At 36.2% G+C, this 26,071-nt stretch overlaps 4 protein-coding genes across 8 annotated transcripts in view; 2 read left to right on the plus strand and 2 right to left on the minus strand.

Moving 5' to 3' along the window:
- The window catches only part of LOC124637815 (protein yippee-like), a 128,873-nt gene extending 124,274 nt beyond the window's left edge, over nt 1-4,599 (plus strand). For all 5 annotated transcript variants that reach the window (XM_047174493.1, XM_047174494.1, XM_047174492.1 and 2 more), the window contains one exon: nt 312-4,599. In XM_047174493.1, coding sequence (XP_047030449.1) covers nt 312-401 — 90 coding nt within the window. In that variant the 3' untranslated portion in view covers nt 402-4,599. The remainder of the gene's footprint in view (nt 1-311) is intronic.
- LOC124637813 (transcriptional repressor CTCF-like) lies at nt 4,583-12,090 on the minus strand. The gene is made up of 10 exons (XM_047174489.1): nt 11,794-12,090; nt 11,356-11,614; nt 10,596-10,870; nt 9,562-9,675; nt 9,057-9,200; nt 8,166-8,316; nt 7,551-7,653; nt 7,098-7,224; nt 6,486-6,555; nt 4,583-6,156 (listed from the first exon to the last, which is right to left on the minus strand). The coding sequence occupies exons 2-10, from the start codon at nt 11,575-11,577 to the stop codon at nt 5,761-5,763; spliced, it is 1,602 nt and encodes a 533-aa protein (XP_047030445.1). The 5' UTR covers nt 11,578-11,614; nt 11,794-12,090; the 3' UTR covers nt 4,583-5,760.
- Nucleotides 12,041-21,094, plus strand: LOC124637812. Its single transcript, XM_047174488.1, has 11 exons — nt 12,041-12,509; nt 12,901-12,985; nt 13,328-13,398; nt 13,578-13,899; nt 14,342-14,528; nt 14,815-14,894; nt 15,184-15,399; nt 16,087-16,230; nt 16,872-17,000; nt 18,335-18,437; nt 19,527-21,094. The coding sequence occupies exons 1-11, from the start codon at nt 12,404-12,406 to the stop codon at nt 19,707-19,709; spliced, it is 1,626 nt and encodes a 541-aa protein (XP_047030444.1). The 5' UTR covers nt 12,041-12,403; the 3' UTR covers nt 19,710-21,094.
- A 528-nt stretch (nt 21,095-21,622) lies between these two features.
- Nucleotides 21,623-23,435, minus strand: LOC124637814 (26S proteasome non-ATPase regulatory subunit 11). The gene has a single exon (XM_047174491.1). It carries the CDS (start codon nt 23,282-23,284, stop codon nt 22,019-22,021), a length of 1,266 nt encoding a protein of 421 aa, XP_047030447.1. The 5' UTR covers nt 23,285-23,435; the 3' UTR covers nt 21,623-22,018.
- Between the last annotated feature and the right edge of the window lie 2,636 nt (nt 23,436-26,071).

The raw sequence follows: 26,071 nt of genomic DNA on the forward strand, positions 1-26,071 counted from the left end.
GATATGAGATTCTTCTTCATCATTCTGGCCTGTACCCAAATTATTTGGCGTCGGCGAAATATTTATTCCGTTTCCATTCCTCTTAGGACAGTTATTAGTCAGTTCCCGGTATACCTTTCAACTTAGGCCTTCCTTGTCTGGAAATTCTGCTTCCTCTTATACCTCAGTAATCTCTATTGAATTGCATTTACTTGCAAATCCATTGGTTAGGTAGGGCACGTGCTAGATATCTCAAACTGAATTGCGAATACACCGCAAAACGGTAAGACGTGTTTATTATATCCCTTATTTAATATGATCCGTCTTTACAGGAGCACGCGTTCGAATCCAGTCAGAAATACAAAGAGGGCAAGTTCATAATAGAACTAGCTCACATGGTGAAGGAGAACGGGTGGGACTAGACCTCCGACCCTCCGACCGGCCGGACTCGAGGCCTACTGACTACAGTGCTGTTGTGATACGATTGGTGGCCAAGCGATGGAAGCCCACACCCCGGCGCGACTACAAAGACTTTCCAAAGCGTCAATTACCCACAAACATGTAATTCGCACCACGAGTGTTCCTTAACGAGGCCTCGGCAGCCATGTACTGCCGCCGCCAGCTACTGCCTTCGTGATGACGCGGCAGGCGAGTCACGTCACAGCTCGCCTCACTCGCGACATCCCCCACACTCCCGCAGCGTCACAGCTCCACTATACAGACTATGAAGCCCTTTGACGTTGAGGGTATATCTTAAAGCTGGATGCTCGCGCGGCGTAACTCGGTTGGACACGACTACATATTATTTTTGTCACAAGTAACTATTATTGGGAGGTGGTGTCCGACCGAGCTGTGCGGCGCCGGCTGTGACAGTGACGATATCGCCTTATGTGCTCTTTTACTTTAATCGGCTTCAGCGCTTTGGCACCGCCAGTCAACGTAATGTTATATTGTTATAAATGTAAGTAATCGATCTCAACCGCCCCACGTAAGGGGCTATGGGCTTAGAATTTATTATTATTTTTAAAAACGATTTCATCAGGCCGCCCCCCTCGGGCGGTCGCTAGTACATCGTAAGTTGTCTTAGTTTTTATATTATGTAGCTACGTATGTACTGTATTGAGAGAACACTAATACTTTCTCTTGTCCCTTTTAACCTGTGATAAGTATGTTAGTAATAGAAATTTTAAATTTCTTGAACGTATTCTTTCAAGAAGTTGCTCAGATAATGTCAGTTGTATGTTCCTAATGATTTCAGCTGTACAATTTGCTTTTTATTTTGTTTTATTTTATTTTTGTGAGGTAACTAGTCGAAACTGATGTGTTGTGGGAAGATGATTTCCATTTTATTTTACTTTGCGCCTGATGATTTAGTGATTTTTAGTTAATAATTATTGACAACATTTTTTCGACTGTTCCTCGCGTCTTCGCAATTTTAGTTCTTTTTTTCAAAATTAGTTATTTTTTGTTCCAACTTTTTCGTTGGTAGTCGGAAACGAAATCTGAGCTCATTTTTATATGAACATATGCGGTGAGTTAGCCATCGGACGGTTTTATTATTCATTTATTGTTTCCATTTAATATTATCAATTAGATACCCATGTACCCGTATATTTTATCTTAATCACTTGGTACTTCATTTATAATTGTATAAACTTATTATCATTGTAAGAAATTGCATGAGCTTCGATTATCTATGATTATGTCTATGTGAATCGATCGTAAACTCGTACGCACTGATTAATTTCCCGATATCGATATAATTATAATCGACAAACTTGACGTCCGACTTCAATAGTGATGTAATTGGAGTACTTTTTTGTATTTGTATGACTTTGCCGTCGCATGAGTGTAGAAGCTCACTACGACATCACTCACGTCTCTAGCGCCTTATTTAAAAACCGAACGCAATATTATATTTTCAATTATTTTTTCCGCCTAAAAAATATTTTTCAGATGACTTGAAAGCCTTTTAAAAATATTGTGAAGTATGAACTTAGTGAGCTTTTAAACTACCAGTTGAATATCAAGAGCGTTCATAACTGCCACTAGTGTAACATGTAATATACATATTATAATAAAATCTATAAGTGAACGCTCGTTTGATCGACGTAATGTGAACTTCTGGACACATTTAGAAACAACGGGTTCAATATTATTTGATATAATATAACAAACTATTCTAAATATATTTACATTATTATACTCAAAACGATTACGACTTATTATGTATTGTGTACAAATAATCACTGAAGGAACCGGAGATTGATAAAAAAATTGAAATATTTTCACTAAATTTGTCCAGAACTGTCTTAATATTCAGAGTTCTTTATTAAAAAGGCCAACATATTTTAGGACAAATATCGGAGGAATGTTGGCTCATAAAAACTTTTTAATACAGGACTTTGCCCTTAAAACTTCTGCTTGGCTTAACATTGTGATAAAACAATTGAACTGAGCAAAAAAATTTAATAACTGATCATAGAAGAAAACATGTTTTCAATGCAAATGGCAACATTCAGAAATGCAATTCTTACTTGCAAACACAATATACAATACTAAAACCAAAATAAACATTTATAAAACACATTCAAAAGTTTTATCATCATGTAAGTCGGGTAGATTTTTTAAGATACCTACATATTATTTTTACAATAAAAAAAAACTTAGCTGGCTACATAGATCGTCGGATAACCGAATGTAAGACACTTTTTTTATCATTTTATTTTTATAGAAAGACGTATTTGTGGAGGCAGCTGTTGCAATGAAATAAGCATAAATAACCGACATTTTACTCGATTTATTATCTTCAAAATATAATATCTGTACTAATAAGACCAAGATACATTCTGATATCAAAAAGGAAAGCAATATACTTTTTATCACAAAATCAAAGAAGGAAAACATCAAAATCGTCCCAGCGCCAAACAAATACGTCTTTTTAACACGAAACAAACACATATTCGTAAAAGTAAGGTCAAACGATAATGCATTACAAGTTCACAATATTGTCTGTTTAATATAATCGTGTTACTGTTATCATAGGATTAATGTTAACATTTCGATGCACAATGTTCAATGAAAATGTTTAAGAGGCTGAGTGTTAGAGGTTAGTTATAAAACCCCATTTGTATAAAGACATGAAACGGAATGTGGTCTGTGTTGAAGAATTCATTTATATAATCTGTGACTTTCATACTTTTGTTGAATGCCCCACCATATAGGTTTTTGGGTAATTAGCGTTCATTTCATGAGCAAACGAATTTATCTGATGTGTGGAACACGCTAGAAATATCATGTTAAATAAATCTGCCTTGGTATTTGTTTCGCTTTACTTTTAAGGGCAAAATTGTGGTATGTCGAGGCAGAACATTTTAAATTAAGTCGTTGTCGAAATATTGTTATAAAATGTTGAAGTTGACTACTGCATACTGGACATAGTTTCGACTTCCGAGACAGCAGTGGCAGCCATTTTGTCGAATATGAAAGATCGGGAGCAGTATTCTAGATGAAAAGCCTTAGAATAGTTCTAGATAGTATCGATGCTACGGATTTCAATTGCATATCGATAGATGGAGCGTAATCAAAACAAAAATGCTTTAAATCCCCACTCTATTTATCGATATCGATAAAAGTTTAGTTTTATACAGAGTGATGAAATATTTTCATCCTGAACATTATGCAACACGATAATCGAAACTTATCGAGATTGTCACAGTAGTATAGATTAACACTCTTAGACCCACAATGTATTCTTTGACGCAATTCGACATGACACAGAAGATATTAATATTAAAAAAAATATATCTTGATGATAGTGAGGGGAAAATTAACAAATGAAGCTAGATTTCTGTGAGGCATAATTAAAAGTATTTTTCTACTTGATCGTTTAGGAATGCTACTAGATATTTTTGGACCATTGTTAAGATAAAACTATGATCAGTATTCGTGGAGTGAAGATAAAGAGTTGATGTTAGTTTTTGTGGTTGTTGGTCGAAGTGATTGTTGTTGTCGAGAATAGAGAAAAAGCGCTTTCTAGCTCTAAACAATGCACCCACACACTTTACCGTATAGTTTTTGGACATCTAGAACATGTTACAATCGTCAGCCAAAAGATAAATACAACAATAAGACATACCGATATGTTCAGTAATTTATATCGATTGATTATTCGATTTTAATGGAGTCAATCATATCGATTCAAGAGTTTTAGTGAAGCGTGTGATTGTTAACATAAACTCTCCTGCCTTCGTCTGTATTTTTGCTCGCCACGAAAACATCAGATTGTATGGCATTTTGGACACTTGAAACATGTTCTAGGAGCTCAAAAGCAAAGGTCTTGGAGTGTTAACTGATGACCAAGGTGAATGAACAGCGTATTATAAAATGGTGCATTTCATTAAGTACGTGTACATTTCGCATATTTTTAAGGTATCCCGATTAGTTGTTTACCAAGAAACCGCTTAATATTTTTGTATTTTCCTAGTAAGTAACGATGCATTATAAAAAAAAAATTCGTGGTGTCTTCTTACGATTGTGTACGCATTATGCTATAGACGAGTAAACTTATTTGGTTGAAATAATAAGTGCGTAATAAAACACATTTTCGTATTAAAAATATTTTGGCATTTTTATTTTTTATGTAACAATCAACTAACATTTTCATGTCCTTTCCTAATCCTAAGAAAAATAGTTCATTTCTCAGACGTACAATATATACACACTGAAATACCTATAATACAATGTCAACAAAATCAAAATTCTCAAAAAGTTTTTTTTTATAAACAAAAAGTAAAAATCTAATTATTGCCTGGCCAGCTCATTATTGACAATCCCATGGTCCATTTGGGTGTAGAGAGGACACGATTTTTTTAAATAAAAAGTCATAGGATTTTTGCATTCAAAAATAGCTAAAGAGCCAGGGACTCTTCCTCCTTCCTCCGAGCCTTTTTCCCAAACTATGTTGGGGTCGGCTTCCAGTCTAACCGGGTGTATCTGAGTACCAGTGCTTTACAAGGAGCGACGAGCCAGGGACTCATACATGCATTGCAAATGTTAGGACACATCATCATACGAAATGCCAAGGGTGAGTTGCACCATTTAACTCCATAACCAGCCGTACTTGCCGCCCATTGGTCAAATCACCGATTTGACAACTGAAAATGGTTCGGTTATCGTTATAGTTAAATGGTGCAACTGACCATAACACTATATTTTTTTAATAATATCCAACAATAAATTAACATATGCTTATCAGTCTTAGTACGTGTATCTATTTGCGTTTCATATAAATCCTCTAATTCAATCTGTTTAGCACACACATGTTGTGTATCATTGAATAATGAACTTTATTACCAAGGCTGGTTGCATCAAAGTCTTACTTATTATTTATCAAGGAGTATAAACCCGATATAATTTCAAAGTTTTTACGTATCTCTCGGAATTAAGGTATAAATATCGCCAAGGAAGTTACTTAATAATATTCGCGTCTATCACGAAAAAAGGGAAAATTTGGTAAACCAGCATCATACAACATAATGCCACGGTATACGGCATCATCCTCCGAGCCTTTTCCCAATCATGTTGGGGTCGGCTTCCAGTCTCACCGGATTCAGCTGAGTACCAGTGCGTTACAAGAAGCGCCTGCCTATCTGACCAAATCTTATCTATATGTCACGGTATACTGCATTACGCAAAGAACTTAATGCCGGCCGTTTGCATTGTCAACAAATAATATCAAATAAGTTCCAAAAATTATTTCAATAATAAAAATTTACTTACTCAAGGAGTCCCTAATAAGTCTGGTTCAATTTTAGGTGCTATAAAAGAATTTTCTAAACTCTCATCATTATTCGAACGTTCTACTCGTATAATAATATTATTTTCACTATTATCACTGTCCTTTTCAAGAACTTCACCGTTCTGAATATACACTATTTTCGCACCTGAATCTTGTCCGTTCTGACTGACGTATTGCAAGAATTCTTCCATCGATATTTGCTCAGTATTTTCTGCGTCATTAATATAATCTTCTCCATTAAATTCTTCGTTATTTTCTTCGTCAGTATATTGTTCAGTCTTAGGTAAGCTAGTCATTTGATTTTCTTCGTATTTCAGTATGACTTTAGATTGCTGCACTTCTAACTCCGACATCGTTGGTAGGGTTTTGAAGAACATCTAAAACATTTATTTAGTTTTACTTAAAAATATAAGCTTGGGAGATTTTGTATCCATATTTTATCTTATATATATGATTATGTATGTAGATAGAATATTACCTCCGTTTTGGTAAGTATCAATATATGCGTTAACATGGATCATCTGCAGATTTTCCACGAGACAGTTTGTGCAAACATTTGACAATTACCGTTTCAAACGATGACACGTAAACCGCGCGAGTTTTTTTTCCAGCCAAATACCATATTTCCAAATACGACAATTAGATAATAGTACAGTGGTTTCTTTTACAGTGTGACAATATGAAATAATCTTAAGTCAATCCTTACCTTCCTCGTGATGATGGTCATGCCATGCGCTCTCTTCATGTGTGCCTTCAGTAATGACATGCGCGGGTACCTGGAAATAAGTAGGTACATTATTAATTATTAAAAATCGGATCATTAGTTTAGAAGATAGGTGGGAACATTACTTTGCACAAACACACAAACGCACATCTCTCACCCTAAACGCATATACCTGCTCCGTTCCATCGTGGGTAAAAATTAACAAATACGATGACTTTGACTATGACGTTAAAACGATTGAGATAAAATTAAATATGGAACTTGTCCGAAATGTTTCAGAAGACACGTTAAACTGGTGGGTCCCGGCTGTCATTTGAATATCTTTTTTCAGTCGTTAGGGGTCAAAGTCGAATGTTTTTATTTCAAATAGGCCTTTGCAGGCTCCTAAGAAGCGTAACACGTCGGGTCGTCAGGGACCAGTAAGTCTGACACCAGTCTCACCTACGGATATTGGGTTGCCTGTGTAAGTGGGTTGAGAAAGTCAGATAGGCAGTCGCTCCTTATAAAACACTGGTACTCAGCTGCATCCGGTTAGACTGGAAGCGGACCCCAACATAGTTGGAAAAGGGTCGGAAAATCATGATATATACTAACCTCTTAGGACATATTTGACAGGCACAGGGCGGAGGAAGGTTTCTATGAACTTTATTGACATGTAGCATTAAAGCTGATTTCTGGGCGAAGCGTCGATTGCATTCCTCACAGCCGTGTTTACGATAAGCTGTTAACAAAAAAAATATTTTCATTGTTTTTTATTCATATAGAAAATCAGCTGCAATTTAAATATGCGCCAGTTCTAAAGCGTAAATTACTGGAACAAATTAAATTAGATGTAAAAATACAAACATGCAAATTGAAAACCTCCTCCTTCTTTTTAAGACGGTTCAAATTGGTGTTAAGCTGATTTGGACTGGACTACTGTTTATAAATTTAATGTTTCCGTTGATCCGTTAAAATGTATCCTTTAAGCATGCAGTAATAAAAGTACCTCTATTTATTTTTTTGATAGCTTAATAAGTATTGTTTGATCCAAAATGTTATACTTACGCTTATGTGTATCCATATGAGCCACTAAAGCTGCCTTAATTTTGAACGATCTGCCGCAGTGGTCACAAGTGAATTGCACGTTTGAATGTTTTTTGGTATGACGCTGAAAATAAATCATAATCGAATTAGGCTCTAGACAGACGGACCGCGCAGGCCGATTGCAGTTGGGATGCAGTCGGCGTGCAGTCGTGTTCTGAAGTTGATTTGCAGTTCTATTGCAGTCGTGTCAACTGCGTTCAAACTGCCTTTGAACTGCAAATTGCAGTCGAAATGCAGTCCGTCTGTCTAGAGCCTTAATGGGTATCATCATCTCCTCCTTTTCCAACTATGTTGGGGTCGGCTAAGTCGGCCAGTCTGAAGGAATGCACCAGTGTTTTAAAAGGAGCGACTGCTTATCTGACCTCCGCAACCCGGGCAACTCAACAGTCCTTGGTACTAATTAATGGGTATGTTGTGAGTTGAGAACTAAGAAAATTATGCTGTTATTTTTTAATTGGTTTTATTGGCAAATAGACAGTCGGTCCATGTGGCACACTAGGACTAAGCTGCAGTTGGCTTAATAATGATAATAGCCGAATATAGATGTACGTAAAAAGTAGAAAAGCTATAACTAACCGACAAAGCTGAATAAGAAGTATATGCACAAGGGCACACATGGCAGCGGAACGGTCTCTCTCCTCGGTGCAAGTTCTCGTGTGACTCCAAGTTACTCTTAGTTATGAACACCGCTGGACACAGGGTGCAGGGAAAACTCTTCCGAGGTGCACTGGAAATGAGGAAATATGTTGGCTAATAAATTATGCTTTTATATTTGTTAATTTATTTGAAAATGAATATGAGCATTAAAGGATATTAACATCATAAAATTGAAGAGTTTATTTGATTGATTGGTTGGTTGTAAGTACTGGAAAATGATTTAGTGTGAGATATCAAATAAATGCACAAAATAGGGACGCTGACAAAACTGCGAGCAACATGAGCTTCTATTCCTCCCTGGCACTCTCTCCCTTCTTATTAATTTAATCTTTCAGGAAATTGTTTTTTAACATTGCACTGTAAATTAAATTAATAGTACAGGTTGAAAATTTCAACTACATATTTAATATTCAGGAACACATATGTATCCCAATAATAAAATGAACTCACTCATCCTTGTTGCCGTAGAACTTGTTCTTGGTTAGAAAGGGTCGACTGCGTCCCTTCCGTCCGAGGAAGATGGCGCGAGCTCGCAGCACTATCTCCGCGTCCGGAGCGATGCAACGCTTCTCATGCTTGTATAGATTTGTTGTGATAAGAACCAGATAATAAAATAATAATAAAACTTACTCATCTTTGTTGCCATAGAACTTGTTCTTGGTTAGAAAGGATCGGCTGCGTCCCTTCCGGCCGAGGAAGATGGCGCGAGCTCGCAGCACTATCTGCGCGTCCGGAGCTATGCAAGGCTTCTCATTCTTGTATAGATTTGTTGTGATAAGAACCAGATAATAAAATAATAATAAAACTTACTCATCCTTGTTGCCGTAGAACTTGTTCTTGGTTAAAAAGGGTCGGCTGCGTCCCTTCCGTCCGAGGAAGATGGCGCGAGCTCGCAACACTATCTCCGCGTCCGGAGCGATGCAACGCTTCTCATGCTTGTATAGATTTGTTGTGCTGAGGATAACATAAATGATAATTGCAATGGATCCGTAATAAACTGACGCCTTGCAATTTTTAATAGTTCTCAAAAGAGATGGTTTTCAATTTGAATGTTTATTTGTGTGTGTTTGTGTGTTTTACCAGGAGGTACCTCCATGCCAACTTTCATCTTAAGTGGTTCAGTTGCTAAAACAAATTGAAAGTGTAACAAACAGACATTCGCATTTAGGAGTTGCAATTTTAACAGTGCACTACTTTAATTAAACATAATTATTAAAATTCTTTTTCACAGCTAAGCTAAAGTTTACACAGAACTTATTTCAAATTGAAACTCCCTAAAATGATGTTAATATAATTCTCATAATCATACACTGACCTCCTAAAATCCACACCACAAGCATAACACACGAGATACCGCGGGCCATGCTTCTCCTGGTAGTGCCGCCCAGCTGCCGGCACCGTGTCTGACATATACGCACAATACACACACCTGGAATAAATGTGTTAATGCCTGTAGCACACCTCCGCTGCGAAACCCAAAGGGCGAAACCGCCATAGTTTCGCTGTGAGTTGTGAGTTGTTGGGCGGCGAAACAATAGCGAAATTCCCTGCTCTACATCTCCGCTCGTTGTCCGCCAGTTGTCCGCCAGGGCGGAGATGTAGACGGCGCCTAAGCAAATGAGCGAAATCATGTTAGAAAGAGACAACGTCATAGTCAGTTTTGTACGTTAGAGCAGGGAATTTCGCTATTGTTTCGCCGCCCAACAACTCACAACTCACAGCGAAACTATGGCGGTTTCGCCCTTTGGGTTTCGCAGCGGAGGTGTGCTACAGGCATAAGAGTTATAGTTATCGGCATGGATAATGAGCTCTCGGCGAAAGAGTGGGGATCGCTTTGCGCACTGTACACTTAAGGCAATAAACCAATAAATCACTTCTGAAGGCCGCGCAGGTGAAGGCCAGGGCTTAATATCCTTGCCGATGATTATAAATTGATGAGAAAAATATTTTTTATTATTCTTAACCCCTGCAGCACCATAGCCTTTAAATGGCTAAACCGAATTGATTATTTGAAAACTGATGTTGTACTGTTCCAGGTATGGTTAAATCAGTTTAGCCATTTTAAAGTTATTAGCACTGTATAAACTGCTTGAATGCCTTTAATCAGAGGAAAATAGAAAATCAATTGTGTCTTGCGGGGATCCATGCACCAGCATACCCAGGGTCAAGAGTCAAGTTTAAAAACAAACATGTTCAGTTAGTTCTAAATTCGGAATATGACTTCAGATTAGATTAACTAGCCAACTGGGATTTCATTTTAGAAATATTATTTTACAACAAAAATGGAAATGAGCTTTCAAATATCATCAAGCATTTTTTTAAGTTCATTGAAACAATTTAAAAACTCACTCAAACATAGTCTCATTTATAATAAAGTAGTCATTCGGTGGCGACGGTGGTTTCACCGACTTCATAATCTTTCCTAAAGTATAGACCAGTAACTCTTCATCATCTTGCAATTCCTCGTAATTCTCTCTCAACTCAGCTACGAATGACCGCTGTTGCCACGGCTTGAGCATTGAAAACCGATGTTTATCATATTTTTGGTGCGGTGAACTTTCATCTGGGGCAACATAATCCTCATCATCGTTGTCATATTCTGTGTGTACTGGCTCTTGTTTCACCTAGAATCAGTTTTATAATCATTACTAGCTGTCCCATGGGAGCTATTGCCCAAATATAGCCTACATTACTCTGGAAAGGTGTAGCTTTAAAACAGCGAAAGAATTTTGCAAATTGGTTTAGTTGCAGCCTTTACAAACAAAAACTTTATAGTTGGAAGCTACAAGCTGTGACCAATATATTTATGTACCTATAGGTTGATGGATCTTTGATTAGATAAATGTCTATATAATCAAAGCGATGGATATGCTTGCAGCCTTGCTTTTTTCTATAGATACATGGATGAGTATTATGAATCTATAAATTAGGTTCTATGTTAATATAATAATGAGGAAACATTTTGTTTGTCCAAACGGCTCCAAAACTACAGAATCAATTTGAAAAAATATTAGACTATTGGAAAGCTATTCCCCAAGTAGTATAGGCTATATTTTGAAAACGGCGGGAAACCCGCTAGTTCATATTAATTGGGGTTTGGGCGTCGTACCTCAGTTTTGAAATCTTCCTCAAGATAATCGTATTGGTATTCATCTATGGGTTCTTGCTTAAGTTCAATATACTGGCCATGTTTCTGCGCTGTCTCAATTATATTATCTACTTCAACGCTAGATATGGAAGGCTCAGAAACCGAATTGTTTTCGGAACTTTTCGCCTTCTCGTCATCGTCGTCCACAACAACCAAAACAATCATATCATCCTCAGTCTCCATACTTCATAGATCAAGTAACCTCAGAAACTAAAAAAACCTGTAAATAAATTAGTTCCTAATATAGGAATCATTCCAAAAATACAATATTTTTTAGAAAATATTTTCAAATATCTTTGACAACCCATGACCGCCATCAATATTTTTTCAGATTAGAACAATCAAGCAAAGGTCTTTATTTAGAAAACCTGAGCATAGAACATGAGTTAATATTCTTACATAAAATATGGGAGCATTCCAGAACAAAGTATTAATTATTATGTATTTATATTAATAACCAATCGCGATACAATAACATTGTTGAAATTCACACAACAAATTCACAACTTAACCCAACTTTATTCCTTTGCCTGATTTTATGGCAGATGCTTAAGAAGATACAATGACAACGTCATTCCGATTTCTTCAAAAGAGGTTTTTATTTTTCTTGAATGCCAATTTATTTTATGTTTTATCTATTACAGTCATTTTAGTGAATTATTTACAGTATTTATCCAGTTATTTCTGTGAAAATACTTTTTTCTCTGGACTTAAAGTCAGTGACTCGGATTTCACAGGCTACGTCATTTGCCTTTGCGTCATTTGTCAGTTTCCTTTTGTGACAGGTGACACTAAGGCGCGAACAGGTGTTTTTTTCATGTTTTTGTTTCATACAAGTTCGTACAAGAAAAACATTTTGTATTAAAGTTTGATTTTCCTGTACTATACGGATAATTTGTTACAAAAACAGTCTTGTTTATTAGTAAATATGCTTATCGTACCGTTTATATAAAAAGACAATAACTTACTATTCATCCGAAATTGGCGCTAAACTTCTGTATTTCACAAAATGAGTTTTGGAAACATAAAAAACTCTTTATCTTCGGTGCTTTCTAGAAATACAAAAGTTTTAGCCCTTGAAAGGACATTGCAACAAGGTCTGCAGGATTTCAAAGGTAAACATAGTGATTTTATCATAACACCTTGACTTGAAGGTCTTTTTTCCTTTTCCTGATTACTTGAAGTGTCTTCTATACAAAAAAGATGAAAAAAAAAATATTCCTTATTGCACATGATTAACAATAAAAACACAAGTAATACAGATAGTTTTTGTACAACGGTAATGAAATACATTTGGTATCTGAAAGGATCTGAAACAACTGAACAAATTTTTTTTTTTTCACTATTTGGAATCTACACTTTGCGTTGGTCTTCACTCCAGTAGGCTACCTTTATTTTATCTGGGTATGGAGAATAGTTTGCACTGGAAACTGTATATAAATTATTGTATGCTTATTTATAAATTTGTTGATGTATTTATACTAACTTGTGTGATATTATTTTCAGAGCTTCTTACAGATTTTGAGCAGCTTCACATTGAGTCTGATAGTTATAAGACACAATATATCAAACAGAAAGAAAGATGCGACAGGTAATTGATTCAAATTAATATCAATTCAAAAGTTAAATTATATAATCCCTACTAATATTATAAATGCGAAAGTAACTCTGTCTGTCTGTTACGCTTTCACGTCTAAACCACTGAACTGATTTTAATAAGATTTGGATAGTTTTTATCCCAGAACTCGATGCGGGCGAAGCCGCGGGTGGAAGCTAGTTAATTAATTATAAATCAATTTTATCCATATTCTTAAGTTATTGACATTCATAAGTGCTAGTAAAGATTTATAAATCTTTTCTAGATTGTAGTTGCTCATTCCCAAAGTTCTTTACCTAACAGCAATAAATATTCATTTGCTAAATTAATTTTCAGCAACAATTGCAGTAGTGCTGAAGCTCTAAAAAGGATTATTGAATCAAAGGACAATATTATACAATTAGTAGGTAAGTACTTAATTGAAATACTTTTCATATCCAGCTGCAAAAATAAGGGTGATATTATTTTACCTGCTATTTGTCTGTCTGGGCTACTGTTACACTTAAAGGATGAACAGATTTGGATGAGGTTTTTAAGTTCAAATCTAGTTTTATTACAAAAGTTTTTCTATTTTTCACACTTTCAGCATCAACACTAACAAGACTAAATGAAACGAAAGACCTAAAAATATTAGATGAAGTTTTCAAAATATTATTTGGAGAAACTCCAACAGTCCCAAAGTACCAGGACAACATCAATAGTAAGGAGGTTAAAAAACCTTCACCGGTTAATGTAAAGAAGGAAATACACTCGTCTTGTGAAGACCTGTCTTTCAGAGAAGAGTCTGTGTCTGAAATTGAGGGCACGCCAACAGGACGAGTGAGCCCTATAATACAGTCGAAAAAACTTAAGAGTTCTTTAGTAACTTCTACCGATTTTAGAGATAAGAAGAAGTGTCCGGATACTTGGTAAGTGAAAGTTACTAGAGCATGTTTTTAGTTTATTGACACTATTTTCCATAAGCTTGAAAAAAACACTTTAACTAGGTAAAAGGTACCTTACATCCTTGCCCAAGCTATCTGTGTACCAAATTAAATTTAAATTGGTTTAGTAGTTTACATTATCTCTAGGTATATCCTGGACACCAATGATCCAGTTTTTGAGGGCAAGATAAACTGTAGGTACTAGCTGTCATTTAAACATCTTCAGCAGTTGTTACTAGTAGTCAGAAGCCAGTAAGTCTGACAAACAGGCATCCAAAGGGTTGCCTGGGTAAGTAGGTTGAGGAGGCAGTCTCTCCTTGTAAAATACTGGGACTCAACTGCATCCAGTTAGACTGGAAGCCACCCCAACATCGTTGGGAAAAGGATAGGCAGATGATTTATGAATATTGGTCTCTTATCACCTCAGGCCAACTCCAGAAAAGAAAACATTGAAGCTATCATTCTCAACACCGCTGCGAGCCAAACCGAACGGCAAGTTGAGACAGGCTCGATTGAATGTAGTCAAAGTAAAGGACAACAATTTCATTGATATTTCATGCACACCTGAGTTCAGTGGAGGGAGTAGGAGGAATGAGAGTGATGGAAATGTGGCGGTAATATTTCTTTTTATTTATAACTTCTAACAAATCTTACAGTAATAACACTATATTTTTGATATCTTACGTTTAGTATAGGCTATTTTTTTAATCTATTTTTGTTCTTTTGTGAAGTATAAGTAAAAATTAGTCTGATAATTGAAATAGACCATTGTATTCGTAAAATACTTATACCTATTTTGAATTTTCTACTCTTGATTTTTTTATCCAATTACTAACTCATTTGTTTTATATTAATATTAATGAAGTTAAAATTACAGAAGAATTCTGCTTAATGTTACAGCCACTGATCAAGAAAGAATCGATAGAAAATGATGACACTATATTACCTTCACCTACAAGTGGACCCAATAATTTTACGATGTAAGTAAAAGTTTTACATGAAAATATATGTATACATAGTTACTTTTATTTACATAGATATTAACATGTTTACAATACATATAAAAAATTATCTCAGTAAAACAAACCACTACCTATAGCTAAAACGCGTCAAAAAATTCTTCAAGAGGCTGGCAGCATTACCCCGTTGGATGGCCATGCTGATCCTTTGTCCGAGGTAATAGCCAGCCTTTTGGTCACGAGAAACGTCAAATATATAGTAGATATTTCATATTGTCACATGAAGGTAATTCATTTCCAATTTCCACAGTTTCAAATCAAAAGAGAGTCCATTAAAGTTCAAGAAACCGCAGCTAAGTTTGAAAATTAAATCTGAGAAGAAAACTCCAAAAAAGGCAGATCAGACCGCAGTACTTGATATAAAGAGGGAACCAGATTCTGAGAATATATTAGCGAATGAATTTAAGATGCATGACAGTGTTACTTACACTCAAGATGATTCTATCAATTTGTTGAATCCTAACAGGTAATTTACATTTTATAGTTCGGCCATTCAGAGAATGCGTTCCTGACACGTCGCGATTGAACTGACGACGTAACTTTGCAATGGCGTTGCAGTTACGATAAAAATATTTTTGCTGGTTGTTTACCGTTTTAACAATTGAGGAGCATTAAAACAACATTATTATATCAATAATCAATGAATGTTATTACGTCGATATTTATTATTTTTTTTTTTATAATAAGGACAATGTTTATAATAGTAATTTTTGAATCGGCCGAAGGTAAGCCTGATGTTCTGTAATACAGGATTAACCTGCATCAGACACCAATCTTGCAATTTGGAACTACCAAAATCATATATGTACTTAATGATGAGAAATAAATAAAAATTGATTGATTGAAAAATGTGCTATAGTCCGCCATATGTGCACCATAAGGTTTTTTCAGACTGAGAGTTTCTGAAATGGTCGACAAAAAGTTGCATATCTATTAATCCATTTTCCATATATGAGCATGGTTGCATCATGGTTGCCTTTTGCAAGTGGCATAGTGTATCTATATCACTAAAATAAAGCTGAAAAGTTTTTCCATAAGTTTGCTAAGATAAGTTTTAATTAGATTTCATAAAATTATTTCAGTGTTAGATAGATCCTTTAAAAACTTATTTAACTTCTTATTATGATGTTTAACTTAATAAATTTAATTTCAGAATGCCCAAGAACTTTATGAACCAATCCCCTCCGAAACAGGAACGTAACAATGACCTAACATACTGTGACACACAGGCTAGCATATCTTTACTACAGCATGTTGGCAAGTTAGATAATATGCATAGAGATTGCAATGAGTGCAGGTAAGACACAAAATCATTTATTCAAGCTTGGCTGCAAAACAGCACTTTTTGAATGTCATAATTTACAAAAAGTCAGTCCCCCACAACGCCCACCCTTCACCACTTTCTTTGTGTTTTTTTTTTGGGAATTGGTCCAATTTGAAAAAACTTGATGATGATGTCCTCCTAGCCGATTATATTATTATCGGCCATGGTGGCAGTTCTCATTTAAGGAGATCAGCCAGCTGCGCAGGACATAATTATAGTGCACGAGCTTTTGCGCAGACACAGGTGCACTCACTATTCCTTCACTCTATAACCTGTGGAGGTATGTGAGCAGAGAGTAAAGCTCATCATACCTCGCAGTAAAGGGGAGGATCCTCCGAGCGGACAGGAGTTTTTGTCCTGTGGGCTACTGCCCGACAGTTGTTGTCGGGGTGATCTATCTGTGTTCACTGCGCGCGCGAACACTGCATGTGCGATGCAGGGTAGTTGTTGATAGTTGCGTCTCCGAATGTGTAGATGGCGGTGTTGTCAGTTGTAGTACCGCTACAAACCTCTCTATATTCCATAACCCGATGATGGTTATAGTTCTTCCTTTACCTTTTCTTTCACATAAAACTTGCGTAGTTCTAAGTACTAATTAATTTATTATTTTGCAGTCCTTCAAAAAGGCCTCTAGCTGAGAACATAAATGTTACAAATCTGCAAGATGATGAACTTCAGCCGAGCATGTCGATACTGGATCGAGAACCTAAAAGTAGCAGAGTGAATGCAGACACAGTGAAAAGGTGAGAAATTGCTGGGCACCGTTAATAAAATTGTTAACTTCGTTAATCGTTAATCCGCTACAAAAAAAGTTAGCTTCGTTAAACGTTAAAGCGTTACATTTCGGAAGAATTAACGCAAGTTAAAGTTAATCGTTAATCCGTTAACTACGTGTAAAATTGCATTTTTATATCGTAAATAAATAAATGTGTAATTTAATCGTTGGACATAAGGTGCATATTCCCCTTCATAAACATTAACATGTTGAAGTTCTCGTCTGAAAGCGGGGCTCGTTTTGGTGTTAAAATGTCTTTACCCGTGGAAAACAGACATTCTACTGCAGCGCTTGAGGGTATAGCAGTATTGTATTTAATAAATAGATTAATAAATATCTGTTCCCCGAGGAATCCGGTGCTCCAATACCCACTCTTGACATTGAAACAGCAATTGAGCTGAATCGGGGGTCAAAGGTGTTCGTACAATCTCTTGGAAAAAGGCACCATAGACCACATCCACACAGTGCGGCAGATTATACAGAAGACCGAAGAGTATAATCAGCCCCTGTGTCTAGCATTTGTGGACTATGAGAAGGCCTTTGACTCGGTTGAAATCTGGTCTGAAATCTGGTGTTTCACTCGCTGCCACGCGCCGCGCTCGCCGCGCCCGGCACTTGTCTGAACCTGCTTTTCGCGCCTCGTCCCGCGGAGCCGTGCGGTAAATTAATAGTAGGCATTGGATTAACGATTAACGGACTTCTGCATAATTAACGGAAGTTAACATGTCCGTTAAATTTTTTTAAAGTTAACTTAAAAATTAACGATTAACGGATTAACGAGTTAATGCCCAGCTATGAGAAATAATATATCTGTTTTATATATAGGAGTAAAATGAAATAATATACCTAAAACCTACTCCAAAGTCAGATAAATACTACGCTGAGATAATCGCGCACATACAGTTAGTCCTCTTCAGAGGAGGCCGCAGCCCAGCAGTGGGACGATAAAAAGGCTGTAACAATAACATATATGTACTACAAAAAATTCTGAGAACGTTAGTTTATAGAGCCTTTGTATAGGCAACTTAAAAACTTTAATTTACGCTTGTTGCTATAAGTAACTAAAACTTCTAACCGCGGTTTTTGATAATGGAAATAAAGGTGACAACGACCGTATTTGCGCTCTATCATTTTCCTGTGGTTATTATTAAAAGTTATCATTTTTGCCATATTACAATTACGAAATACATTTTATATCATAATATTTTGTCTATATAAAGTTTTTATGGTAGCCATTGAGTTGCGTTCGTTGTTCATTTCTATATGCTCTTTACTTACTCGTGTAAATTTTTTTGTTCATAGAAAAATACCTGAGTTTGCAGAAATGATATACAAAGATCCGAATATGAGGAAGAAGTCAGAAAAACGTATATTGCCAGGATGGAGTTGCGACAAATGTAAAGACGTAAGTACCCACGGGCAGGATATAAATATTTCGTTTTTAGTTTTACACACAAAATCTTGACCTACTTTGAAATTAAGGCCTAAAATAATTACTATTTCTCATGAAACATGGAGCTTTGCTCGTCAGAACTGTCTTCAGTATAGTCAAAATGCATAGACAAAAGACTAACGCTATTTAATGGCTACTTTCCGAGAAGCAAGTTATTTGAAGGGAACTTGAACGATTAGTAACATTACCGACTTATATAATAAAATACGTCTGAGACCGATTTCAGCTAAGGCGGCTATTCTCCTATAAGGAGATGAGCCAGCTGCATAGGGCATACTATAGATAGTGTACGAATATTTGCGCAGACACAAGTGCATTCTCTATTACTTTACTCTCATAGCCCCATAGAAAATCCGACACCACCGGAGAGAGATCAGAGACGACAGACATTTACGTGCTCAGCTGCACCTACTTATTTCAAAAATGATTATTAAAAAAACCGGCCAAGTGCGAGTCGGACTCGTGCACGAAGGGTTCCGTAAATTACAGTTAAATCAACCTATCTCAAAAACTATAAGAGATACTTTGATCAAACCAAAAATCGTTGAAAGAGTTAATTAGCATGCATCACCTCTATTTTTTTTAGAATTTTATACCCCGTAGTTATAAAAATAGAGGGGGGGGGACATACTTTTTACGACTTTGAGAGCTGATATCTCAAAAACCGTTCACTTTAAGAAAAATGTTTTTTAGAAAACTTTATATCATTTTAAAAGACCTTTCCATTGATACCCCACACGGGTATGTACATCGAAAAAAAAAATTTCATCCCTCAGTTACATGTATGGGGGGCCCCACCCCCAATTCTTTTTTTTACTATTTAGTGTCATATTTTTGTAGCGGTTCATACAACACATATTCCCATCAAATTTCATCACTGTAGTACTTATAGTTTCCGAGTAAATCGGCTGTGACAGACGGACAGACGGACAGACGGACAGACGGACATGACGAAACTATAAGGGTTCCGTTTTTGCCATTTTGGCTACGGAACCCTAAAAACTAAAATGGCCCAAAACTTACAAATCCTTATTCTTCTAGTTCTTCGGCGAGCTGTACAAGGATGATCCGGAGATGTTAGCGAAGAAAATAAATGAGTGTTCGCACCATAGAGGCGTGAACAACCCGACAGATAGGCCTAGGACTCCGCCCGGCTTCTGGAACCCTCGGTGGGAAGTACCCGATGACACTGAAGAGTTTAACCGAATGAATAATGTAGATTGATTTTATGTGTACTGGTTTTGTTTTATTTTGGTAGTAAAAAGTGTACCTGTACTCCATTTTGAGTGGGCATTTAACTAAAGGTAAATAAATAAATAAATAATACTGCTTAAAATTTCAATTTCAAAAATATCAAATTATGAATTAACTGTTATATTTTAGCCGCATTTAATATTTAAACTGCGTTTACAGCTAAATAGTCATATCAAGATTGTACCTTTAGTTGTGCCTTCTAAAGTGGAGTACGAATAGTGCAGCTGAATAAACATGAAGTGTTGTAATATAAAATACCAAGTTTTCCCATTTGGGCATTCGGCTAGGGGCACGTGGCATTTTGTCGCCTGGCCACCCTATTGTTACGTCACTTAGTAGAAGTAAATAGCCGGCTGGGCTCGTTAGCTCTGGATTCAGAGCTCAATACTTCAGCAAGCTTATAGCGTATTAGTGATGATATCATCAACCAATAAAAGGAGTGTAAACTACAGATTTTGCAAAACAAGGAGGTGCCATAATCTTCATAGATAACCATACAGTGTTATCTATACAAATAAATAATTCTCATAAGTACGACTTACGTATTCATCATGAGTTAAGACAATAATTTGCCATACGTAATTGCTTTAAAAAAACAGCATAGGTGCCTAACAATATTTGATGTAACCCTCCAATATTACATAGGTACCTATATACAAACCTATTTGCACAATTTGGCGTTCGCGCCAATTTGCCATCTATAAACCGGTAGGCGTATACAACCCAAATAGAAATAGGACGACTGTTTAATTAGGTCGTAGTAACTCGTACTGATGTGTCAATCCATTCAACCTGTAACTACATAATATTATTATCTTATCGTACAAGATTGAGCTAAAAAAGTTTGATAATAATTGAAGACTCCATGATTTAGGAAAGGGTCAATGTTTTTTATAAACTTGTGAGTAGGTGTGTTGTATTGTATTTCAGTATTTAAATACTACAGTGTTTAATATTTATAACACGATTATTGCTACCGAAGCATTATCTGGCGTTATGAAATGATAGATATGAGCGACTTTGACCATCATGACGACCGATGACGTCATGTAACGGTACTATCAAAACACGTCTAATGTCGCAGTTACGAAGAAAAGTAATTTCTTAAGCAATGTTTGATTTAGGAAACTGTGATTTTCAATTAAAAGGGTCCAACTTTCTGAATAATATAAGTGTTATAATACCTCATTAGTTTTAATTTAGATTTAAACTGTAAATAAAGAAAGTCGTAAGAACAAATGCGGGTAATTGACTCGCTAGGTCATTGAAATGTTAATTAAATACTTTTGGAAGAATACTGAATTAGATTTGGAAATGTGATGATTTTTAAGTAATAAATATGTTTTTAAAGTTAATGTATTAGTTTTATTTCTTTGTTATTTTAGTTTGAAAATGTTGTGTTTACCTTAGATCTGTTGGAGTTTGTCTCTAAATCACCAAATAGGGTATTAAAATTGCAGTTGACCTGTTCAATGTAATCCACTACTATGTTTGGACAATGAGGTCGACTTTACCTACTCACTGGCTAGCTAGATCATCTAGATGTCCTACAGAAGTTAACAATGTACTTACTATATATAGCAATGTATGTAGACATGTTTGTAATACAAAGTGGATTCAAGAGTACTACTGATTGGCCAACAATTGAGTAGTAAACAATCTTTCTTAAAATAGTTTGATCACCTAGTATTGTTAGGGAAAATATTCTAGTAAACAAACTCAGCAGTTTGGCTTTACAAGAGCATGGGTGCATACAAAACATTGGTGTGTATGTATGCCTGTATCTGTATGTGCAATGTGATTCACTGTGCTGTGTGCCAACAAGTTAAAATAACATGACTTGCTAAATGTGTGTGTGGGCGGCCATCTGAAGGAAACAACTATTTGGAGAACACCTTTTATTTATCTCAATAAAACAGAATATTATAATTTTTCACTAGCTTATGTTAAAAAAGGAAATGTAAAATCAAATTAAAGATTAGTAGGTATATTTAAAAATGCGTATCTTTTGTAGTAGTTAGGTGCCAATTGACACAATGAACCTTAATAGCCCTCAACATTGGGGTTGCAGCAATTCCCCGTTTTCTAGACTATTTTTTATATATTTTTTTAAACATTTTCTGTAATTATTTCTTTCACTTACAACATTGTGGTACAAATAATGCAATTTGGAATTCTTTCAAAAAATAGTTCCATTTACAAATAGTTTCAACTGAAAATTTATGGTTACTTTGATATACATTATTATTTTTAATGCTACAACAAATTTACAGATGGGTCTATGAGAGTTTCTTTGCTTTCTGGTAAAGAGTATCAACAACCTTACTCATGTGGTGAATCGTCTCCAGGACGGTTTCATAGGTTTTCTCGAGGGGGGACTCATCAAACACAATAAGTACACCTTCACCTTGATCCAGGATCCCATTCAGTTTCTTGTCAAGAATCATCTGGGAAAGTTTCTTCTCCACTTGTACTACGGGCAGACGGATACAACGGGCAACATGGTCTACTTGGACCCTCATGTAAGGTTCTACAATGCGACATAAGTTTTGCTCCAACATGGTGTCATACAATGCCCCAAGGTGAGCTCTCACCACCGCATCCTCCTCCAATTCTCTCTTGTAAGTCTTGAGTGCGGCTTGGAAGTCAGCCAGGGACCTCTTGTGGGAAGCTGTGGCCACAGCTCTCATGGCCTCCAGCTCTTTGCCTGCATACTTCAGTGCTGCCTTACTGCTGCAAACGGTTCCAACTTCCTCAGCATTGTTCAACATAATCTTGGACAATAACATGTACTTCAAAGCAGTTAGGGCTTTTGGACTGTCTGCCCCATCATAACCTTCAAATGCCTCATAGAAGTATGAGTAAGCAGTTTTGAAGTCACGCTCATCAGCAGCATGGAGTATGCCAGATTGTAAGTCGAGGGCTGCTTGCATTTTGGGTGGACAGTAAATAGCGTTCGCAGTAGTTCTGGCTGACGTCAGGGAGGCACGGGCTTTGGGTAGATTGCTAAGGGCATGATAAGTTTTACTTTCTAAAAGAAGCACTTCAACTAGTAAGTTTTTGTCATCTAACTTTTTAAGCTCTTTGAGCAAAGCAGTGGCGAGGTCCAAGGCTTCCGTGTACATACCCGTGTCGAAGTACAGCGCAATCAGCCTCGCTTCCAGCGACTGCCTCAAGAAGGTGCGGCGCTCTTCCTTGGCCCATTCTATGCACTCTTTACACAACTGAACCTCGATGCCGATGCCCGCTTCTAGATCCAGGAAGAAATCGACCAGGGAGCGCACCAGTTTCGCTGCTTTCGCTTTACTTATCAGACTTAGGAAGGGTCGAGTCGCTTTGATCAGTTCCGCTAATTCTTTAGCCTTTCCTTCTTTTTTGTATTTCTCGCCGAGGTTCAGGATGCCCTGCTCCTTAGCCCTTATGTTTTCTTCGTCATCTTCGGGAACTTCGCCAGTGCTAACCATTTTGTCGGTCATGCGGACGTCCTCGTCTCTGTTCGTCGACGACGACACACGCGATCGCTCGAATAACATCGCTCCGGCCATGATGTGTATATTTATATGCTTACACTAAAAAACGTAGATAAACAGTAAAATAGCACTACAACGGACACACTTTTTCTTTGTAATTTTGTATAATCGCAAAGTCATCGACGACCTCTTCAGAAACAAATCGTAGACGCGTACCGGGTTGCCAGTCATAAGTTTTATATTTCTTCATATTGGTAGAAATCAAAAAGGGAAATTTAAACTCTTTTATTAAAAATAACACAAATCTTATATATAAAAATGAATTGTTGTTCGTTAGTCTCACTAAAACTCGAGAATGGCTGAACCGATTTGGTTCATTTTGGTTTTAAAATGTTTGTAGAGGGCCAGGGAAGGTTTAAACGATAACGAAGTTCACAGGATCAGCTAGTTAGATATAAAATAATACATAGGTGTTAAAACCATATTATAGTAGATATTATTTTGTTTGTGTTAATAGTTCTGGTATAGGTCACTTACACAAATTGATGAACACTATGATACCATTGAACCTATAAAAATTATTTAAGAGCGTTCTACAATATAACATCAATTATTAATATTAATTAATAATATAATAAGGGAGGTTGAATTTAGTAAAGCCAAGAGCCACTTTTACCTATATAGAAACGATGTTAACATTATGACTACGAAAACGAAATCAATTGACTCAACAACGACAACATCCTATATAACTTGGCAAGTTTGGCTGCCTAGTAGACTATTTTACCTCTAAAACTTTACTGTCCAATCAAAAAACTAATCAGTCAGACTCAAATCTATCCTGGATGGAGGTGCATTATGTGCATTTTTTTGAAAAGGAAAGTCCTAACAGGTACCTTTGACGCCTGATCGATGTTCTTTTATATAATATGTTTTATGTTTATATATATTTTGTATATAGTATTTTATTTTTAGTTTTGTATAAAGATAAGTAGTTTAAGTTTGTATATATAGTGTGTACATTGAGTAAATAAACAGGTACCCATTATCCAACCTCATTTTCAACTGTTGTTGATTCTTATTTTTATTAATGAAATAAAACCTTGAAAACTCAATAAGAATATTAAATATTTGTTATGTCATCTATCAATTTTGACACGGCAATTTTAGTCTATTATAATTAATTTATTTTCAAAATACATTAATAATCACAATGCTTGAACCACACCGAGATACGGATTTTCTTTTTGATATTTCTAAACAAGTTAAAGAGTTTTACGAGACTGTGGTGATATTTGTTACCAGAAAAGATTTATCTGATCCTATTTTTAATGCGCTGTGCTCTGTGCGTACTTCTTTACGGGAACTGGATAAGCATCGCATGATTGATATCATAGTAGATAGCCATTTACAATGGTTACGTGCGGTTAACGACATTGAAAGCTTTAGGAACCGTTTGGAGCCTGATTTTCCTAGGGAAGAATTATTCCAAGCTGTAAATTTTACTATAGATGCTATGGGCTGGCGCTTAAGGTATTACCAAAGATATATGGAAAAATACCGGGTTGGTTTACCCAGTGACCAACAATCCCACGTTCACGCTGATTTGGAAATAGTAGAAGATATGCACAAAGAAGTAGCGGCTGGACTTCAAGATAAATTGTCAAATCTTAGAAACCACGTTTGTTTTGAAGAATTTAAGGTCTGTGTAAACGATATTGTCGATGAATTACTTCTATGGTTGGATAAAAATTATGATGGCATGGTCACGAAGTTGACTAAATACATAAATGTCCATATGCCTCATTTGCAAGAAGATTTAACAAAAACATTACAACAAATTGTTGATGATCTTCATACTGATCTATCAAATCCACGCGCTGTAGAAATGCTGGAAAAATTGAATAAGAAAGGCAGAGAAATAGGTACATTGATACGATACACTGCTGGGCACAGTCTTGAGCTTAGCAAAGTATTTGAGAAGATTAATATCCTGGAAGATAGGATAAGTAGGTTGGAACACGAACCGAATAACGCTGCCCTACTGGCGTTAAAACATAAGAAGGAGTATCTGGAGAAAAGAGTAGTTTCCCTCGAAAACTTAAAAATGACGTTGAAAAGCGTGCAAAACCTAGCGGGGGTAAAGTTACAGGGTGATGTAGAAGAAGATGGTGAAATCTGCCCATGCGAAGACTTTTACCAACTAAGAATTTTTAATCACTTTCTTCCACCGGAAAACCGCGAGAAATTAGTCACTGAATTATGTTACTTATGGGATTTGGCAGTTTTTGGTGAAAAAAGTCAAGAATCTATGATTTCCATTCTGAGTGCTGGGGAAGTCAAAGAAGAATTTACCGATGAGTTGGGCGCTTTCTTTATAGACGAGCATAGTAGAAAAATATATAAAGTACCTGATTCTGATATACTGTACCAACCCAACGAGCATGGTGAGTTAGTGCCTTTGTCTGATGACGTAGATCATATTTATTCCTATGACGATTGTGGACGTTACTTTATCGATCCCAAAACAAGGCAAAGAATTTATAAAGCTCACGCAACTGCCAGTGAATATATAATGGACTCGTCAGGCGTTTTGCTAAAGGTAAAAGAAGAAAGAGATGGAATCGTATTCTACTATGATAATTGTGGTCGCTATTTTATAAATGACGAAGGTAAACATATTTATAGAGACGAAGATCGTGTGAGTGAGTATGAAAACGATGGATTAGGAAATCTAGTGCGAATTCGCAGTCAAATTGACATTTTTCAACCATGTCCTGAAGACGCACACGTGACTGAAGATTTTAAATATCTGAGGCAAACAGTTGGTCCAGCTCTCCGTGTCTGTATTGCAGATGTTTT

The sequence above is a fragment of the Helicoverpa zea genome, chromosome 16 (genome assembly GCF_022581195.2).
Source record: "Helicoverpa zea isolate HzStark_Cry1AcR chromosome 16, ilHelZeax1.1, whole genome shotgun sequence".
Classification (NCBI taxonomy): Eukaryota; Metazoa; Arthropoda; class Insecta; order Lepidoptera; family Noctuidae; genus Helicoverpa; species Helicoverpa zea.

What these genes read in the sequence shown, in the direction of transcription:
- LOC124637813 (XM_047174489.1), bottom strand. Translation starts at nt 11,577, where the DNA reads ATGGAGACTGAGGATGATATGATTGTTTTGGTTGTTGTGGACGACGAT. An exon ending in AGGAAGATTTCAAAACTGAG is followed by an intron (nt 10,871 to 11,355) that starts GTACGACGCCCA and finishes AACTGATTCTAG; the next exon opens with GTGAAACAAGAGCCAGTACA. An exon ending in TCATATGGATACACATAAGC is followed by an intron (nt 7,225 to 7,550) that starts GTAAGTATAACA and finishes TTTTGTTAACAG; the next exon opens with CTTATCGTAAACACGGCTGT.
- LOC124637812 (XM_047174488.1), top strand. Translation starts at nt 12,404, where the DNA reads ATGAGTTTTGGAAACATAAAAAACTCTTTATCTTCGGTGCTTTCTAGA. An exon ending in CAATATTATACAATTAGTAG is followed by an intron (nt 13,399 to 13,577) that starts GTAAGTACTTAA and finishes TCACACTTTCAG; the next exon opens with CATCAACACTAACAAGACTA. An exon ending in GGACCCAATAATTTTACGAT is followed by an intron (nt 14,895 to 15,183) that starts GTAAGTAAAAGT and finishes CAATTTCCACAG; the next exon opens with TTTCAAATCAAAAGAGAGTC.
- LOC124637814 (XM_047174491.1), bottom strand. Translation starts at nt 23,284, where the DNA reads ATGGCCGGAGCGATGTTATTCGAGCGATCGCGTGTGTCGTCGTCGACG.